Below are 20,786 nucleotides of genomic sequence, written 5' to 3'. Positions count from 1 at the left end.
TGGAGAAATGTGTCCTTTTTCAGGGATTTGAAACACAAAACTTGGGCCCTTTGCAAACACTGTCTTAAAAATTATCCTGAGCACAAAATGTATTTCAATGTTATTATGCACAACACTTTGCTCATCACAGAGTGTTACAGATAAAAGAACATAGTTTATATATAAGGAGACCTCAGTTAACACCTATATATGATTATATTTGTCACATGCAAAGAATATTTTAATTAAAACTAAACAAAAAAAATAACATATTCAGTGCCCAATAAACTTGTTCTCCTGTCATACTGGTGCACAAAAATAATGTTTTTTCATATCTGAAACACTGTGACTCCACAGAATATCTGTCCTCTTGACTTTCCCCTTTTTGGATTTGGTTGCCTGACTTTTGTGCCTATACCTCTGAGTTTATTTATGTAGGATCTACAAAATTTTGCCGCAAATCCCTCAATGGTCTTGCTCCACAGTACTTCTCAGACCCACTCATTCAATATGAACTCCTCTAATAGTTACAAGACTCAAAACAAAGGTTGGTGAAGTGGCTTTTGTTTTGTGTGCTCCCTGCTGCTGGAACGTCCTGTCAGACTGTTGTGTGATTAAAAGCGGACTGAAATTTGTCCCATTTGATTCGTTTTATTGTGATTAAGGTGTCAGATTGATCAGCTTGATTGTCCACATTCACATGTTCAGTATGTTTGCATGCATATATTGTTTTTGTTTTTAATGTGAAGCTCACAGAGTTCACTTTGCTCTGTGTTCAAATCACAGTAAACCTCATGTATCTTATGACTATATGTCACAACACACAATGAGTGCAGCTACAGAGGTTGTAGTTGCTGTCAAATTACAATATACTACAATAGTTTGTTTTGTTTGTTACGAATGGACATATTCTCTATATTCTCTATATTCTCTATATTCTCTATGTAGCTGACCATTTGAACCAAAACTCTGCCTCATGTAGCACTACGTCTGCACTCATCCAGTTAAAGAAGAGACAACGGGAGCTGAAAACCCCTCAGACATAAGCAACAGGCGGGCACATGGTTCCCGGAAAAAGAGGCGGGGGAAACCAACTCTGTCTGCGTTGTTCTGCCCTCAGCCTACGCTCTCGACGCTGTGAGGACAAGAGTCGACTCTCCTCTGACATTCTGATCATCTCAGACATCTGCAGCTCACATGAGGGAAGAGATTCAGTTTACATTAGTTCAAGTAATGAAGGGTACATTTAAAAAGAGCAGGTTGAAAAAAACTAGCGCTAAGAGAGATAGACATATTCTCAGGAAAACCATTAATTTGTTGATATGATTTCCAATCAAATGCACGTAAAAAAAAACACGAAACAATTACAACATGTAAAGGTTAAACAAGTCATAAACTTGACTGTGCAATGAGTGACGTTTAAACAGCCAGTTGTTCTCTAAGGTGTCTGCTACCTTACACTTCAGTGTTGTTACATCTTGCAGCAGAGTGTCCTCTAGTGGTCTTCACAACTCTGCTGGTTATTTTCCACCCAAAGCCACTGCTTCCTGCCCAAGAAGAGGAAACCAGTCCTCCTACAACTCTGATCTCTGACCCCTCTGCTGACATAAGACAGTGAAAACAATTCATTCTTAAACTACTCTGTTTTTATTCTTTTATAATCAGACAGACAACATTTTAGTTGAGACGAGAACATTTTGGAGATCCCATTTAAATTTCAAAAGGAAAAGTGCTCGTCATGAGCGCTTGAATAAGTGTATTTAACAATCCATTTAAAGTCCTCACTCTATCTTACGTTTCCCATGACTGTCCTTTTTCTTAAACTACAGAGCGCCATCAGGTTTCACATCCAAAATCTTCCTCACATTCACAACTGGAGCAGGTTTCAACCTTCGACCCCGGCACCATATTTAATTGTTTGGCCACTTGTGCTTTCACTCTCCCAAAGGATGATGCAAGGTAAAGCCTAAAGTTAGATTAGTGTATGATAAGTAAATAAGTAAGTGACAACAGTTGTGTGTGTTACAGTACTGACTTTATTGTAAGGGAACACACAAATTAACGTGGGCCTACTTTTTAAAAGGTCTTAGTGGCCGTTTACTGATTTACTGTAGGTCCACCTGTGTCCAGCAGGTGTCAGAAAGCTCCCGGTGTTGAAGGTCCACTATGCCACAGCAAAGCAGCACAGAATAATCCTTTGTTTCATTGAAGAATGTCGCTTTACTTCCGGTGCTAGTTTTTCAAATGAGTATCAGATTTAAAACCATGTTTACGAAACTGTATATTTTTAATTAATGTTATTTTCTACAATTTTAACTTAGGAGCAGAGAGATTTACAGAAATGTAATCGAAATTTTGAATAAATGAGCTTGTCACGAAGCAAGGAATATCAATAAGATGCTGATCTATTTTTCTTAATAAAATGCAGATGGCGAAGTGCTCACCTTTAAAATGTGGTATGTTTTGCATATCTGCTTGCTAATCAAAATTAGAGGCAATCCTGCATAATAATGAAGTATTCACTAAATAATTCATATTAATTAATATCGATTAATTAGCCTATAGCCTATTAAAACAGTAGGGTATCCTTTACAGGGGGTCTTAGGTAGGTAGGTAGGTATTTACTTTATTAATCCCTGAGGGGAAATTATTTTCGCTACAGCAGCATACAGAAGCAATGAGATAATAATAGAAATAATAGAATAAAATAATAGAATAGAATAGAATAGAATAGAATAATAATCTTCAAGGATGACTGAATATAGCTGATGGATTTACGGATATGTTTATTTTGTGTCGTTGTTAGACCTCATTGCTGTGCTGCGTATTGGATACGTGTTTGTTTGTTTTTCTGTTCTCTAGTGTTAAATGTAATGATGAATGTAACTGAACTGAAAAGTGTGCGGTGGTGTGATGTAATGTAAAAGAACCGGATTGAACTATCAAGGTTTATTTTGAAAAGCACGGGAAGTGTAAAGTTCATTATATTTACATTGACGGTGGACACCGGAAGTGTCACGTGACTGACCGGGGTCTCGAACACATCTGGTAACAAGTACTTTCCCCGCTGTGTTTTATCCTCAAGTTGTTTCTAGTTGTTATTTACTTTATTCCTCCGGGAAAGAGGTGACAGTTATAAGTGGACTTCTTACCGACCGAGGCGCGACCGGCAGCTCCTTTAACTCGCCGTTACCGGGTCCCGGCCGGGCTCGTGTGTTCACGCCTCACGGGGGGAAACTCACGTGACAACCGCGTTGAGCCACCGATTTTAAGAAGAGCAATGTCACCATGTCCAGCAGATACGTTCAACACAAAGTAAACGACCGATTTGACGTAAATATGTTCAAATACAGACGACGAGTCCGTCGTGAAGTTTAGTAAACGGTCTTAGCGAAGTGACGTCACTGACTTTAAGCTCGCGGTTATTTCACGTCAGGGAGGCCTAACGTTACGAGTTTACGTTACTTTGAAACGTGTATGACCGAATAAACATCAGCGGTCGCTTCTTAAAATGTTAACTTTTTATGGAGGGAAAAAAAAAAAAAATCACTGTCCTTCACATCTCCTTGGTGAGTTTCTGTATTTTTGACAGATGAGTCGAACTGTCCGCGCTTTTATTTTGAAGGTTTCTTCGGCGGAAGGGCGGATGCTGCTGGCTGTTTGTAGCTCGACGCGCAGGGAGGACCGCGGATTCCGCTGGGAAGCTGGAGATCATCGCCAGGCAGCTCTCCGCGGATCTCTCTCGGCTCTACTCGCAGGTTTAACGGTGTCACCTCAGGGATGAGTCCGCCGAGGTATGTAGCTCGAAGGTCGGGTACTGTCCGGGACTGTTATGCAGCCTGATGGGAGGAAATGGCCCCCAAAACGCGCTCCTTTCCTGCCGCTGCTCCTCTTCAGTTTGTCTGGCAAATTAGCTGGCTAGCCCTTTTTTTTTTTTTTTGCTCCTCCTTGCTGATAGCATATGTTTGCTCAGTCACAAACCCCAGCTGCTGTGATATCCTGCTGATTTACATGTCTCCTCTCTGCAGCCTCCGCGCCTCTAAATGAACCTGGAATATGAACAGAAGACGAAAATAAGCGGCGGCGGCGTCCTGCAGGATTGTGCCCAGGCTTTTTGTTTTTCCGTGGACATGCCTGGTCTGTGGAGCAAAGCTGAGAGAGGCTAGCTGGCCGACAGTCCGGCTGGCGCAACGTTTCCAGGCTTTTGGATGATTGATCAGCTGAGGAGCTGATTTTTTTTTTTTTTATTTCGGATCAGCGCTGCTTTCCTTTCCTGAGTGAAGGAGCCAGCATGGGGGAGCCCAGCCTGGACGACGCCAATGTCAAGGTGGCTGTTCGTGTCCGGCCCATGAACAGGAGAGGTGAGGGGGTTTCAGTCTGCTCTGATTTGGGTTTTTACTCATGCTGACAGCGTCTGTTTGTCTTGTTTAAATACAGATTCACGCAACACATGCTTCAAGGCTATATTCAATATTTAAGGTGCATACTGAATCATCAGTACGAATACTGAAAGACTGAAAAAACGTCTTTTCCTGATGGGCTATCTTTGTCTTACATGATGCTTAGATTACACCGGGCTAACTGTAAACAAACTGCATCTCACAATAACAGTGTGCACCATAGACAGGCCTGACTTAAGTACTCCCCAGTTTTATTTCCTGGGAATGGGATGGCAGTCAGAAATCAACACCCATTAGTGAAATGAGCTGATGCAGATTTAAACAACCAAAGAAACCCTGTAGCCCTGCTGATCTGGGTGGCACATGTTTGTACAGTGCTGCCATAGGGCTTCCCTGATGGCCGCCTGCCATCCAGCCAGATTTAAAAGCGAGCTGCTGTGTGCGATCCGCTGTGAGAAAGTCCAGACGCTTTGTCTCTTTTACAGCCTGATAGAGATGCCAGCGGCTTCTCGACTTCATCTGTCACTTACTTAAGGGATCAGCAGACTCAGTAGTTTGACACAAGTGTTTTCTGTTTATGTAATTGGAAGAAGTCTGAAAAAACTTTGCCCTATTGATTTTGCAGCATCAGTGCACCTGGTGTCATTTGCTGGAAATGTGATTGCACAGTGATGATGTCTTTTCTGAATAGAGGCTTTTGTCTTGTCCCTGTTATCACAATTTTAACTAAGACCACACTGTCATACACATATTTTCAGTTCAATGGTCTTCCCTGCATCGCTACATGTCCACACATTGTTAAATCCTCATCTCTGTTTTTAGAAACGCCCGGGTAACAAAGGCACAGTGTTGCGCAAATCTTCATGCACGCTCAAATGCTCCAGTCAATTATATTGCAGATTTGCGGGGCTGTACACACAGGAAGGCACAGATGACATTTCCTGGTCGATTGCCAAGTCGTGTTTGTGCTGTGGGATACCATGTGTCCCATGAAAGGAGGAGGAGGAGGAGGAGGAGGAGGAGAGCTCCTGAGGCAAAGTGGTTGACGGACAACCGGCAGAATGAATCACGTGTGTCCCTCTCCCCTCCCACTCGGAGATGGAGATGTCGGTCACAAGATCAAGGCGGTGGATCACTACACCGTTCCCATAGGCAGGGGTTCACCATTAATTCTAATGTGGAGACACCCTTCAGTCAGGGAGACATTTTCAGTGATGACTCTTTCTAAAGTTAGACATTTGTTTTTGACACGTGCAAACATCTCTCTGTCCAACAATCCCCTTTATGTCTCCAGTTTCATTGGTTCTGACCACGTCCCGGGCTGCCAGGTGCTCTGTGGCCTGACAGCTCCAGGTGATGGCCAACTGTCAAACAGAGTCACAGAAATCATCACCTCTTATTTTGTTATAACTCGCAAAAGACCTCGCGCTGTCCTTTAAAAATGAATGCAGTGACAGAGTAATTGTGGCCCTTCGGTCAGCCTCGAATCCAATGTGTTACTCACTGTTGAGTTTTCAAACTTCTAAAAGTGTCTTTCAGAGGTAGAAGTGACGCTGGTCACAGCCAGCCTGCATTGCTTGTTGCTAACTAGACTTTGTGCATAAACAAATGTGTGCATGTGTCTTCCATTATTCAGCAAGAAAAAAAACAGTCTTGATTTTGGTGAATGGGAGAAAGTAGGCACATGGATGGCAGGCTGAGGGCCGGAGTGGGTTTGGAACCGGCAGTGCCACGTTTCCAGTCGTGCCGTTCTGATGCTTTCTCTGCCTGAATAGGACCTCTGTCCAAAATCTACCAATGTTCATGAAATATTTGTATGATTTCACGTAGCCACCGGAAACCAAATGAGAGCAAATCGCACTCAAAAATCAAATCGGACCCTAGAGAGAGAGCTCTGCGTGCTCTTTTCCAGTTCCACATTATTTTTTATTTTTATTTAGGTCTCCACACAGTCACATCTTTAGGCTGTTTAGTTCGTCCTCTGTCTCCTCCTGTCAGACCGTTGCTTCAGGGCACAGCGGCAGTGTAGCTGAGGGACGACACTTTCCTCACTTACATTGCCCCAGCTGGTGTGGTGATTCAGACCTGTGACTCTGAAATAATAAGCAGGCTTCTTTATCCCAGAGGCCACGTCCTCGTGTGTCCCAGGTTGCGGCGGAGAGTTGGTGTAGCTGCCTGGCTGGACAAAGGCAGGAAAGGAGTCAGTCTGAATGAGTATTTGCTAACGTTGCATAATGCTTCATGTTCCCATGGCTGTGGCCTTCGAAGAACGGGGCAACCTCAGGCGTAGCAATGGCAACGCCACAGCCAATCGGCTTCCTGGCTGGTGTCGGAGCTGCTGTGCCAAACCTCAGCACCGGTAGCCCAGGGAAGGACCTGAGAAAAGGCCAGTGGAAAGTGGGAGCTGGTTATGGAGCAATGAGAGGCGGATAACAATGGGTACATTTATCCTCTCAACCATACCGCATCACACTTTCCCCTCGGCTGGCCAGGAAGTATGGCGGTAGCACAAGGGGGACGTGGGTAATGGAGGCAGCAGTAGGAGAAGAAATGGTAGGACAGAAAGTTTTCTCTCCGTGTCAGTTGGGTGACTGACAAGTGAGAGCAACATGAAGCTAAACAGGGTTGTTTAGCTTCATCTTGCTCTCTCTGTCATTGAGTCTCTGTTCTCTCCTCCTGCCTTTTTTTTTTTTTTAATTTTTTTTTTTTTTTTTTTTTAGCTTGACAGCAGAAGAATTAGACGGTGATTCTGGTCCTCTCACCTTTGACCCCAAGTTTCCATGGCTCTACCTCTGTCTTCCTGCCAGGAACAGTCATGTTGAGGCTAACTAAGCAGACATGTTAGTGGACCGCAACAGCTCCACCCATCGGACGTAGAACTGCTCAGATTGGGATTCCCTTTTGTCTTTCAGTTATTAGCCTGTGTTTGATCGGAAGAGAAGACCATGCTAATATTTAGGTGTATTTAAGCACACAAAGCCTTCTGCCCACCGACACAGATGATGGAAATCCTCTTGTCTAGAACAGAGAGGGGCAGGTATGGTCAGGTAGCGTCTAGCAAGGATGCTAACGATTCATACTGAGTCATCTGGAGAAATCATCGCACATTAAACAAAGGTGTATTTGAAACTGCTGTCTTCTGTACACTGTGATCAACCCTGGCTAGTGCATTGTTTGTTAAGGAGCTGGTAGCATGTTGCGCATGGCAAGCAGCTGTCCCCACCCCCCCACCCCCACCCCGTGACCAGCCCATTGTACTGTATATGTACGCCCCCCCCCCCTCTACAGTAGTCGCTCCTCGGTGAGAAATACCAACTGAAAGTCTTCACACTATAGAACGATACTTGTAAAACAACGCTTGAGATGGTTCTTGTAGAAGAAAGGAATTGAAACCACAGAATGTTTTTCCTGTCCTAACACATTTGCTGATGATTGACAACCTTGCATGCTCTTGCAAGTCTTCTACACGAGTGAAATTGATTAGACAGCCGTCTGTGTCGTGTCTTGGTTGTCTGTTAAAAAAAAATCTAGCAGTTTATATCCGATTACTTAAATGAATATGGTGGAAAGGAACCCCAATAATATGAGTTCTACAAGCAAACATATGTAACACTTTATACTTTAATTAATTTGAGATATATATTTTAAGTGGTTAAAAAAAAAAAAAAAGAGCAAGTTTTGTTTATAGTAATGCATGCCTTGCATTTATAGGAAAAGCATCTCGGTGCCTTTTAAAGGCCAGTTGAGCCGGATGGATGCTTGTTTACATGTGAGGCCTGAACCTGCTCCTACAGTTGAGGGACAGTATTTATTACCAGCAAGTGTCCTTGAGCAAACACTCATTTGCAGCTGAAGGAGTTCTGCTGTTCCCAGCACTGACCTCAGATCTTCCTGTGGAGGACGTCACCATAGAGGAAGGTGTCCCAACCAGGGGGGAACTTATGGGCGCAAAGGACCTGGTCCCACCTTTATCTTATCAGCTCGGTTGAATAGCAGGAATTTGTCATTGTGTTTTGTTGCCTGATGAGAGAGATGTTCCTCTGGCTGACATTTCCTGTTGCTGTGTTATTGATTAGCCCAATGTTAACACATGGATAGTGACTAAACTGTATGATTAGAATTATGTTGAATTGATTATGTTGTGGCCCTTAAACACACAATTTTATTTTATTTTTTACTGCAGTGGTGAAGTGTAATGCAGTAATCGGCTATTAAAACTATATTTCAGTCACTTTGACCTTTGCATTCACCTGGTCTTCTGCTACTTGTGAACTTTTTTTTTTTTTTTTTTTTAAATGCATGACCAGTTAGGCCAGATGTTGGATGTTGGACCAGTGAGACCAGATGTTTTATATCAAGCATATGCACATGTGTAACACTCCAGACTCAAAAACATTGACATATATATTGCATATATATACTTGAAATGAGTTGGTTGTTCTGTTTGTGTCTTAATTTGTATTTTGTAGTAATGCACATCTTTCATTTAGAGGAACAGTTCTTTTTTTTGATGGGGCAGCGTAATAGTCGTCTTAATGAAGTAGCCTCAGTGGGCAACATCGTGTGTTGACTTCTGCAGCCTGTTGACAAATACCTGAGTGGACAAAGCACTCGGACCGCTCCCTCTGCTGAGTGAGGAAATGGACCGTTGGAGTTTGCAAGGCCAAGTGTTGCATCATGACACAAACACGCCAGGGTCAAAATGGGAGGTCATTAGTTATGTGTGTGTGTGTATGTATGTATAGAGAAAGCCTGGACAGGTTCTGTTTTATTGTTTAGCCCAGGGCTTACTCCAAGTCAAAACATCATTTCCAGATTCCTGCTCACAGTTGTTTCAACTTGATCTTTTACAGGAAATTATTGCTACAATGCAATTTAACATCTGCTTAATTTCTAATGCAGAGAAGAAGTAACCATCAGATCCGTGTTGGTTAAAGTTTCCGTGTCTGTAAACTGACCCATTATGTAGGTCATTAAACATGTTGAGTCATTTTCTGAGCATCATGTCTGCTTGTAAATTGGGATGTGTGGTGTGTGAGTTGTCCGTGCTGTGGATGTGGTAGTAACACTTGCTGTCTGATCAACAGAAAAGGAACTAAACACTAAATGTGTCGTGGAAATGGCGAGGAACCAGACGATCCTCCATCCTGCTGGAACTAACCTCGGAAAAGGAGACTCCAGGTAAGTCTGTTTGTCGGGTGGCTAAACTCTTGTGTCCTCAGAACTCATTTATTGTCCTATACACAAGTACTTCAACCAAAACACATCATTCTGTTTTTCCATTAGAGGCCCAGTTTACAACTCTTGCAGCACTCAGGGAATTCACATTTGAATATTACATACCTTTTTCACACAAATTAACAGGACACAAATAGGTTTGAACATATGTAAACACGTCAGGGAGATTTTCTCCCATTAGAAGTATACATCCATAAATCCTGCTCGTATTCACAGAAAAAGATGGACGCCTTGATTTCAGAACTTGAAGGAGAATCAACAGATTTTAAAGTTTCCTTCTGTGTCTGTTGACGGTCGTGTGTACATCAACAGATATTTGAAAACAGGAACTATTAATAGCTCATTTTTGATTTAATGGGCTGCTTTGCTAAAGGTAAACACACTTAAGCTAAACTAATGATGCCGTGGGTTGTTTCAGATGGCCAACATTTTAAACATCCTTTATAGTCGTACTCTCAGCCAGTGAGCTGCCAGTGGCCCCATTTCTGTTGCTTACTTACAGACAGTTTCTGGGCTGATTTGCAGCTGTACTGTAGTTCTTGTAAGCCCCCCCTGTGCTCTGACAGAGATACAGAGTGCTGGGGAATTTCACATGTTTTTACCCTAATTGGTATTTCTTCGAAAATCTTGTCTCAGATTTGTTTGGAATGTTTCTTTGTCCTCATGCTGTAGTTTTTGGCAGGAGGCTGGCTGACCACCTGCTGGGCCTCCTCGGGACAGGTGGATTTCAGTTCACATTACTTGTCACTTGTTCCCCTCTCCTTTGGCTTTTCCTGTCGCATCTTGTTATCCAGCTGCTGTTAGTGAGTCATGCTAAATTATGCTTGGAGTCTGGAGTCTTTCTAATCCTGCACTGAAGGGGATCTTTGGAACTATTAGATTTAGTGATACTGGGGAGAACAGGGGGGCTGTGTGTTGTTGGATCTGTGTCTGAGTGAAGGAATGTGGCAGTGGGGATCAGGCCCATCAAAGAGTGTGGCTAAAATAACTCTGGAAGGACAGATGTTGAGGTTAACCATCAGATCTGCAAGAAAAGGTTGTCGTAGTTGAAGTTTTTTTTTTTTTTATTGATTTAAATGATGTAATGTTTCAAAATCAGCTAATAGGCCACGCCGGACTACTGATCGGCCATCTTGGAGGAAGCCAGCTGCGTCAGAAGAAAGATCTCCTTGTCACTGGTGGAGCTGACTGCAGGCTGCCAGATCAGAAGCGATGAATAATACTGCTTTCAGGCTGAGGTTGATGAGCAGACAACAGCAGCAGCATGTGTTTTCATGTGTGTGTGCGTGTGTGTGTTTGTTTGTTTGTGTGTGTGTGTCTGTGCGCGCGCACGTACGTGTGTGTGTGTGTGTGTTTGTTTGTGTGTGTGTGTGTGTGTGTGTGTGTGTGTGTGTGTGTGTGTGTGTGTGTCAGAGGTGCCTGGAAGAAAGACAGCAGCATCGCGATGCAGGCAGACGGGGACAATTAAACATGAAAAGACGGACTCCACTCCGCTCCTCTCTTCCCTCACTCCGCCGGGTCGTAACTCCCCACCGCCTGGCTTCCTCCCTTTTTCTCAACTCTTCCGTTTCCGTGGCAACACAGTTGGAGGTTAACTCTGGGTCGCTGCCGGTGACCGTGAAGCCCCTTCCTTGAGTGAGGAGAAGATGGAAGAGGGGGAAAAAAAAAAGACTCATTTACTCGAGCATCTGTCGACCATAAACTTTCCCCGGTGACTTTTATGGAGGACTGAACAAGAGCAGAGTTGTAGTTTCTCTCTCTCTCTCTCTTCCACAATGACAAAAGGGGCGAGGAAGTGACAGGAGGACGGGCTGACTGATGGCTGACTGACGGCTGCACTCGGCATGCAGATGCTGTTTTCATTTTGTGCATTTGGGTCCAGGTTACAATGACATCGTGTTTACATTAGAGGATTATCGTTTACTCAGCATTTTAGTTGGTTAATATTAGTTGAGGAGTGGGTACGTAGAGGAAGTGTGCAATAAAGCTGGGATGTTGCAGGTGCATGTTGTTTGCTTAAGCTAACTGAGCGGGATTCCCCTTGTTTAAACAGGGAAGACGTATCTGCAGCAGGCGACGTGTAAGAGGGGGGAACAGAATGACAGAATCCAAACTTTGTCTATATTTTTGTAGTTTACAAGCACAAACTTCAACTCCAGCTGTTGCAATAGAGGACGACCACATTAAACTGAAATTTCAAGAATTTCAAGGATTTCAACCAAACGTTTGGTTGAACCAAAAGGAAAAGAGAGAAGAAAAAGAAAATGTTTTGATTTTCAGGCCACAAAGTTACATGTATTATGTCTTTTATAATGATTTGTTTTATTAACCATTTCTGAGGATTCTCTCCTATTTTAAATACACTTAATTATCTGCATAATGTTTGCTATTTGTTTTGGATTCCATTGTATCTTTAAATGATCTTTATTTCCTAGATTACCAACAACAGGAAGGTGCATCCTGCCCCACTTCTACTTTATTTTCCTGTCCTCGCTAATATAATCTGACCACTTTTTTTTAATTCTTACCAAGGTAGAAAAGACATTGTTTTGTGAGCATTAAACCGCACCAGAGCTACTCTGCAGCTGAGTTATTTGGCAGTGTGGAAACAATGTGGAACAAAGGCTGGCATGACAATTTTGCAGGACATTGGCCTGCGACACAAATGAGCTCCGGGAAGGATATCCTGTGTCAGAGGTCATGTGACAAGTGGTCCTAACGAACAGAGGAACATGTAGTGAGAGGTGACAGATTTTTGTTTTACTGCAGGGTATTACATTTTACCATCAGTAGAGTGATGGAGAAAGGCTGGTGTATATTTTCATTTAAGGACAGGACAAAAGGATTAACTGTGTTTCCTTAACCTGAAGCAGCTTTCTGACCAACTGTGACTCAGTATGTAGAAACACAGCTGCATCATTTATTCAAACAAGGTCAGTTCAGGGCTGCAAATGTTGGGTTGTTTGAAGAAAAATTTGAAATAGGCAACTTTTGCATAAAGTGCACACTACTGGTAGTTTACTTAGTAACAGAAGCACCACGTTTCTACCGTTTATATAAGGAAACCTTTGTGCAGTGTTTTGGCATCTGCTTCACTTTCAAATTTCACAGATCTCATTTTGAAACTGGACTTTGGTACCTACGGCAACACCCCCTCACCAATGCAGGCCTGTGCATTGTTTTAATGAAGCGCTACTTCCATCTGATTGCCCGCTAAGTTTGTTGTGATGAAATAAAACTGTTCATCATCCACGATGGAACCTCTGACGTGTATATTCACCTTCTGCTGCACGAGACTTATAATCTCTGCAGTCAGACTTAGTTCTGGAAAATATTTGCCCTGTTGTTTTTGTGGGAGGTTGTTGCTGCAGCTCAGGATTAGTTCTGTTTGGATACAAATGAAGGATTTTCTCCTTCTTTTGGGCTGGCAGTAACCATTGTCTATCCAGGTAAATGGAGGAAGCTGTCGCCTTTGAACTGATTCTCTGATCTGATGTCTAATGGGAGCTGGGAAACAGAACTTCCACTTGAAAATGTTCACTGACTCCGCTGTCACGATTACTCCTGGTTAGTAGAAGCACTCAGGCAGACAGAACTCTGGCTGAATGCCCCACAGCTTATGCATTAGCCCGATCGGTTAGTTCAGTTTTAGACATTTCGTCTCCATTTATTTTAAATGAAACCAGAGCCTATTTTCTCTTCCTCTTTTTCGTGTTCTTACTTACTGTGCAACAAGGAGAAATTATTCTCAGAGGGCAAATGATGGTTAATTACCCGTTTAAGATTCGGATCTAAATATTCACCAGTTTTCTCCTGCTGGATTCTCCTGGTCATTTCCTAATTGGTTTCTGCTGTAAGTAATACAGGAGTCAGCATGTTGAAAATGTAAAGGAGGAGACCTTTCAAAGGCAGTCATTTTCAAAGCATAACTCAATATCCATACATATGTTTTAGGTCTGTTGCTGTTCTCTTGCCTGCTTAACTTTATATTCTCAAACTAAAGTCGAAATATTGTCCTCTCTGGCATGGAAAAGAAAATAACAGCCGTCACTGAAAGCAGACAAGGCCATGCAGGACTGGTTAAACACTGAGCCTGGAACAAGCCTGACACACAGTAGAGCGCCGACCTGCTCACCGCCTCCAACCACAGCCTGAGCTGCAAGACAAGAATTAAAAAATCCTTTGGAATATGATCAGATAGTTTTTATGTCTTTTATTAAGTCACATTATTCCTTCCAAGAGCCTTTTTTTTTTTTCACATGAGACTCAAGTGACATTTTGAGCTTTACTTAATCAAAACTTCCACATACTATTTTTGTAGTAATTCCTCAGTGAACATTTGAAAGGACCTCACTTGAGGCTTACTTCCTTATTTCATTTTTTCCTCACGTGTGGGTGCTTGTGGGTCTGGTTCAGTTTTTCCACCAGCAGCACAGTGCTGCCACCCTCAGTGACTCACTGCAGTGATGAAGTTTTAGGATTTGCTACGGTTTTTGAATTCATGACCATCAAGGAAACATTAATGGTATGATCTACCTCTTTATGCACTCTGCCAGCCAGGGTTTACATACTTTTTTTTTGTGACATCTTGCACTTTATTTGGTGTCCTCTGTGCTTTTTTTTTTTGCATGTCCTTTAAGATTCTCTTTGAAATGACCAGGGATGTCCTTAACACCAGAGTCTGAATTGCATGGCGAGTGCACTTTGTACTTGTCTGTCTGATAAGCAGCGAGCTAACCTCCCCACAGCCGTGTGGTCAGACGCTACGGTTTGCATGATGACCTGAGGCTGTTTGCGTTGGACTACTGAAGCTGGATGTTGACACACTCTGACAAAGATCTGTCTCCTGTCAGTTGTCAGGAAGACAAACACAAGCGGCTCGGTTTCCAAGACGATATACAAAAGAGGCTGTGTGGCTGCGTATCTTGAATTGATGTTGGGCTTTGTGTGTGTGTGTGTGTGTAGCAGCATATGTGTGAGCGTAGTTTTTATTGTGTGGATGTGTGGTTTTATTGTGCTCGCCAAGATCTGTTTTTGAAGTGGAGGATCTGCGGTGTTTTTGTTCATATAGAAAAGTGGTATTTAAATGTAAAGTGAGGTGCAGTGATTTAAAAAAAAAAAAAGAAGAAGAAGAAAAATCCAGTCTGAACCAACAATGTGATGGTGGGAGTTTCTAACCGTCCACTGATATAATGACTTCGACATTCATCCACAGGCCACACTGGTTGGTTTCATCCAGATAGTTCTGTTCTGAAGCTTGAACCAGTGCAGAGGTTAGAAACTTGAGCCCAGCGTGAAGTACACGTTTATATCTTTAAGCCAGGGTTCGGAAGAGCCTAGCTCTGAATGCTTCTGAGTTAACAACATCAGTTTAGGAAACCTGAGTAACATTTCAAAGTGTACATTTTGCAGGACTTTCTATTTATATCGTGTGGTGCTTTCATTTGCTGGAAGTAGCTCGGACATCTGAGACTGGTACGTCAGGTTCGCAATAATGAGTCATAAGAGAAATCTAACCAAAGTTTAGACAAAGTTTTTCTAAACAAAGAGAATGTGAGTTGTTGCATTGAAACTATTGAACTTTCCCAGGAACATCACACTGAGCTTATCTGGACTGCAGCGATAAGGAGATAACGCTACCAAATAAACACATCAATAAACTGACACTTCTTCACCTGCTTAGCAGCTCCGGAGGGAAGGAGAACGGACACAATGATTAGTCCATGTCACAAATCTGTGAGCAGGCTACCATAGTCACCACTGCTCTTGTAGTGTGCTTTTCTGACTATGGATTTAGTCCATTGTAGTTGCTGCACAGTAACAGACTCTCCAGATATGTCGATTTTATTTTATTATTTTTTTTACCAGTTTTGAGCTAAAACTGGCTGTGTGATGGTGGAAGTTGGAGTTTGTGAAATAAGCTTTGAGATCAAGTTTTGCATCATGAGCCTGAGCTATTATGAATCTAAATGTGAATGGACTATCTACAAAATGCTCCACTGGTCAATTGGCTGACAATAGCAAGATATTTGACATCAGCCATGCAAACCATTTTTATTTCGTAGGTCAGGTTTTCTGTTGAAGTTCTGCAAAGATTCTGAAGCAGTTAAAGTGCATCACGGTTTGATAAACTGGAATTAATATATTAGGGTTTCAATTCGATTCGACTGCTAAATCTGAAGACGTATGAATCAGTTTAAATGGTTCTTGCATGCTCTTTTTGATACAAGCTCAACATCAAATCAGTTGGGAACTGATTTTTTCTAAATATATGCAAGTTTATCGGCTTTTTCAGAACGATTGTTGTGTGCTTAGACATTTCAGGTTTTTCATCAAATAAATATTCTTGCTTTTCAATGTTGAAGTTGACCACTTTATGTATTTGTGATTTTATGTTTAATGAAGTCCTTGTCGACACCAGTGGACGGTGAGAACTGAAGAGACGTAGCAGACGGTTTGCTGCGGATCAGAAATTTGCTCTGCATTCTTTCTTTATGTGGCATCTGTGATATTTCAGCAGCAGTAGGCAGCTGTACATTTGCTGTAAGAGTAGAATACAGACTTTCAATGTATATTTGCAAAGTACTAAAGCCTCTGAACATGTACAATCCACTCTGCGTTGCCTTGAACGTACGGTCTGTAGTTGCAGGGTGATATGCACAGGCTGTCTACCATGTGATCATTTTCACAGTATGCGAGGACCTGTTGTCATGTGGCGCAGCAGTCTGTGTGCGCTGGACTTGAGCCTCTTGCATGTCCTGTTGTCATGTGCCATCAGTGTGTACCGTGGTCCTCTGATGCCCTTTGTGCTTCAGCTTAACATTCCAGTCTCAGGTCCAGCCTCTCTCCTCCCTCAACCCCCCTGGCTACCTTCAGCCTTCTTTCCATCCTCCGCTCCTCGTTCCTCCCCACACAGCTGTGGATGGTACAGTCCAAGAGAGAGTGAAAAAAAGAATGCAAGAACAGTAGAGAAAGAGAGAGGGGTGGGGGGTGGGGGGAGCAACCATGCATTAAGTTATTTTTTAAATGACGGCAATCAGAGCGGAGGAGCAGCCCTAAGAGAGGAGGGACGAATAGAAGTGTTTGAGGACCGAGGGAGGCGGGTTCACGGCTCTCCTGACCACCCCATCCTCCGCTCTCATTGGTCAGGGGGGCCACTAGATTCGTTAATGGGCGTTTGAGCGCAATACATCGGTGACCCTTCTCGCCTACAGCCTCTGAAGCAACCATGACAGCTGTCATCACTACGTACGTCAAAACCTGCATGCTGGTTTCATCCCTACAGCGGAGAGACGGCTGCGGGGAGAACGTCGGCTTGTAGGATGCTCTAAAGGCGCTGAGAGGAGCATTCATGGAAACAAAATTATGTGGAAATCAGGTTGTCACGAACAATTTAATATCAAAAAGACTATAGGTTGGGAAGTCTGTATCCACATCACTGAAGATGTATGTTGACAGAAGTGATTGTATGGTCTTCGAGAATCAGATGATTCGCTCCTTCCTTTGTAGCTTTAGAGAGTAAATGTCATTTTAACGTTGCATTTTAACTTTTGATCTGAGTTTTAGACCTTGAAAACACTTGCAAAGACAGACTCCTGGAGGTTTTGTGGAGTCTGAAACAGTGCAGTGTGGAGAAGGTGCTAATTGTATCCTGATCTGACCAGCTGCTGAAATCAATTAGACAGCAGACAGGAATTTGCTCTGCCTGTCTCTGCTCTCTGAGTGCAGCACGTCAGCAGTGGAACGTCTGTGAAATATGAAGTATAACGGATCGCTGGCTGGTTTGTGCAAAAACTACAGCTTTGGTGGGTTCTAAAGAATGTGCATGGGTAAAAGGAAACAGGTGTGTGAGTTTGTGAGTGTCTTCGTGCGTGTGCGCGTTTGTGTTCTTGTGCTGCTATCTTTACGCGAGCTTGTATAAGTATTGAATTGGGGAGGTTTTTTTGCCAGAATAATAAAGCTGAGGGTTAAGGTTGGAAAAGGAGAAGGTCAAGGTTAGGATATGGTTTCATGTTAGACATACAGCACTGACTGTCGAGATGAGTTATAATTTGTTTTGGAGGGATATCAGTGGAGGGTCCTCATAAGGCTAGAAGTATCTCTGTGTGTGGGTGTGTAAACCTCTTACCTCCGGCCTCATCATCCGACTTGACGCAGCTCTTTGACTGACAGCTGCCCTGACCCTGTGGGCGGGGCCAGCACTGCACCGATGGAGGAACACTAGAATTGAAGAACAATAGGAGAGAAGTGCCTGATTGTTTAGCCTTCAGAGGAGAAGTGTAAACAGAAACACTTGACACTTTTTGTTCAGGTTTTGTGTGAGTTTATTTGCAGAACGAGACAGTAACACTGCCAGAGACTCTTTTCCCCTCAGGCACCACAAGTCCAACCAATGTCACACCGCAGTTAACCATATTGACATAATTACAACTGGCCTTTACTCAGAGAAGTTCTGTGCAATCACAGCAAAGCATGTCAGACATCAGCATTGGTAAATGGTCAAATTCATAGCACACAAATTCTTCAAATTGAAATAAAATGCATATCTAGCTGCTGTCACTATTTTTTTTGTCATCTGCATGCCTGAAGCAGATCTAAGGAGTGCTCGCTAGTCAACTGACTCCAGTCTTGATCTACAGGGTCAGTGAAACCTGGTTCATGTTGTGATGAGATGCTAAACATCATTGTGGTCTTCATGTTGTGTGGAAATCCTCGTCTGAGTGGACCTAAGAGACTCGGTCTCCTCCCAAACTGACTCAGAGATGGGCAGTGGACATGCAGGTCTGTGCATACATGGACAACAGAAATGCATCTGTAATTCATGCACATGCTCAAACATGTGCAAACTATTTGCAAACCCATGCTACCCTGCTAATCACAAAAGGTGTACAACGCCAATTAACCACGCCCAAATACCAGATGAATATGAACCAGGTGTTGTTATGTAGGTGGGATACTCTGACATGTACAGTTGTCATGTCAGCAAATCTGTCCAAGAACATACTTGATTGAAAAAGCACTTGTCGTATATATGTGGCATATTTCTCAGTAATCTGCAAAAGAGTAAAACCTAGGTTTTATGTTTCATTGTTTCTCCTCTTAAGTGCTTACATGTCATGTTCATAACATACTCTTTAAAAATAGATCAGCCTCATCTTGCTGCTCTGACCTTTCCTCATACAGTATGCAGAGAAAACCAGATGGAGTGGCCGTCTGCTTGCAGAGGAGATCGCTTTTAAAGGACATGGCTGTTGGCTAAATGTTCATAATACTGATGTGTTTACGTGCATTTATGTGTTCCCGTTTGCACCATGTGCTTCCTTTGTTTTTCTGTGAAAGATCACAGGCAATTCCCCTTCTTTTCAAATGTCTTTTGTATTTTTATTTCTTTACTTTTCCTCTGAGGCATTTTTGCCACACGTCTCTGTCACTTTCTGAGCGCGGCCTCGACCCGGTAACCTTTCCATCATCCGACTCCAGCACACACTACTTCAACACGGCCAACTTCAGCATCAGAACCGTCTTTCACAAAAAGATGGAAACAAGCGACAGACACACTCAAAGGTGATAGGCAGTGTAAAAAAAACAAGCAACGCCTGAAGCCAATGGCCCTAATCCAGCTGTCGTCTCTGTCCACCCATGTCTTTCTTATTTCTTCTTAGGACACATGATGATAAGAAACCATGTTAGCTGTGAATATACAATATACTGCATCCTTTTTAATGTTGCTCTAAATGTCATCCATCTATCTTTCCACACGCTCCCGTGGACCTTGACCCTCCCAACATCATCAGGAGTCAGTCCAAGGTAACACACACACACACACACACACACACACACACACACACACACACACACACACACACACACACACACACACACACACACACACACACACAGATATTTTCAACACTAAGCTGATTCCAGGGTTGTGAATCATCTCTGTTCAACAGGGACACCGCTGTATTTCTTCTACTCAGTTTGTGAACTGTGTGCAACCTTCCAGGCAGTAGTACAAAGTATAAGTCAGTTTCCCATAGTTTCTTTTCCTTCTGTCACCTGAAAAATGTACATGCTGCTACACAAACATTCACTTAAAGTACACTATGTTGACTGTCATTTAAAAATAATATGTTTACCTTCTGAAAGAGACTAATTGTGTGGTAGCTTGCGTGAATATCAAGTCCAGTAAAACATGGCGTTTTCTTCCACAAACATTTATGGCAATTTAAAGTGAAAATCTGTGTTCCTCCTCCTTTTCCGTCTGTCTCATGCTGCTGCTGTTTTCACTCCTCAGGTCTTCGCCTATGATTACTGTTTCTGGTCCATGGACGAGACAGACAAGGAAAACTTTGCAGGTCAGTTTATGAAAACATAAACATTTCATCACATGAAGTACCGTGTCGTTGTGGAAGTAAGTTGTAAATAACTGAACATACGGTACACAGTTGTGATGGATTACTCTGTGTGTGTCTTCAGGTCAGGAGGTGGTGTTCCAGTGCCTTGGGGAAAGTCTTCTCCACAACGCCTTCCAGGGCTACAATGCCTGTATCTTTGCCTATGGACAAACTGGTAATTTACACTGAGACACCTCTGTTCTGAATATATTTAAGGTGATTATGTTTTATAACAGAGCCTGTTACTTGACTTCAGAGGGTGGACATGCTATGTCTAGAATTTCTGTCTGACTTTAATAGGTAATTGCTTTAAGGCTTTGAAATAATAAACAGAGGAGCGTCAGTGTGGATGTGTTGTGACAGGAAACCTGGACAGTCCGTCTTTTCTTCATCACGAACAAAGTTCAATCAAAAGTTGAAATCCCCGTTTTGGTCACATCAGAGAAGCTGAAACACGTTCAGTGTAGACGGGATGTTAAACGATGAGCTTACTCTGAAATCACACATGATGTTGACCCGGCACATTTTCAACAACTAAGTTAGAGTTATTAAAAAATTTCCCCTCTGGGATTAATAAAGTAAATACCTACCTACCTACCTACCTACCTAGAGCTGATAAATCAGGACCAGTCTCACTCAGAATTACATCCGCGGTATATGAAGTAGTTTATGATTGTTGAAAAAGAACTTGCATCATACCTTTTTGTTTGTGTGTGTGTGTGTGTGTGTGTGTGCGTGTGCGTGTGTGTGTGCGTGTGCGTGTGTTTTCCCA

The 20,786-nt window shown here is 42.8% G+C and overlaps 1 protein-coding gene across 2 annotated transcripts in view; it reads left to right on the top strand.

Moving 5' to 3' along the window:
* The first annotated feature begins 3,602 nt into the window (after positions 1-3,602).
* kif13ba (kinesin family member 13Ba) overlaps positions 3,603-20,786 on the top strand; it is a 39,706-nt gene continuing 22,522 nt past the window's right edge. Inside the window, exons 1-6 of one of the 2 annotated variants that reach the window (XM_069174351.1) lie at positions 3,603-3,773; positions 4,008-4,340; positions 9,467-9,560; positions 19,412-19,424; positions 19,915-19,975; positions 20,097-20,189. In XM_069174351.1, coding sequence (XP_069030452.1) covers positions 4,271-4,340; positions 9,467-9,560; positions 19,412-19,424; positions 19,915-19,975; positions 20,097-20,189 — 331 coding nt within the window. In that variant the 5' untranslated portion in view covers positions 3,603-3,773; positions 4,008-4,270. The remainder of the gene's footprint in view (positions 3,774-4,007; positions 4,341-9,466; positions 9,561-19,411; positions 19,425-19,914; positions 19,976-20,096; positions 20,190-20,786) is intronic. The other variant, XM_069174352.1, reaches the window with a different exon arrangement.

This window comes from Embiotoca jacksoni, unplaced genomic scaffold (assembly GCF_022577435.1).
Source record: "Embiotoca jacksoni isolate LCO1_2020_lvr unplaced genomic scaffold, fEmbJac1.0.p SCAF_6, whole genome shotgun sequence".
NCBI lineage: Eukaryota > Metazoa > Chordata > Actinopteri > Embiotocidae > Embiotoca > Embiotoca jacksoni.
Note: the sequence above shows the minus strand (reverse complement) of the source record. Positions and strands in the feature narration are given on the sequence as shown.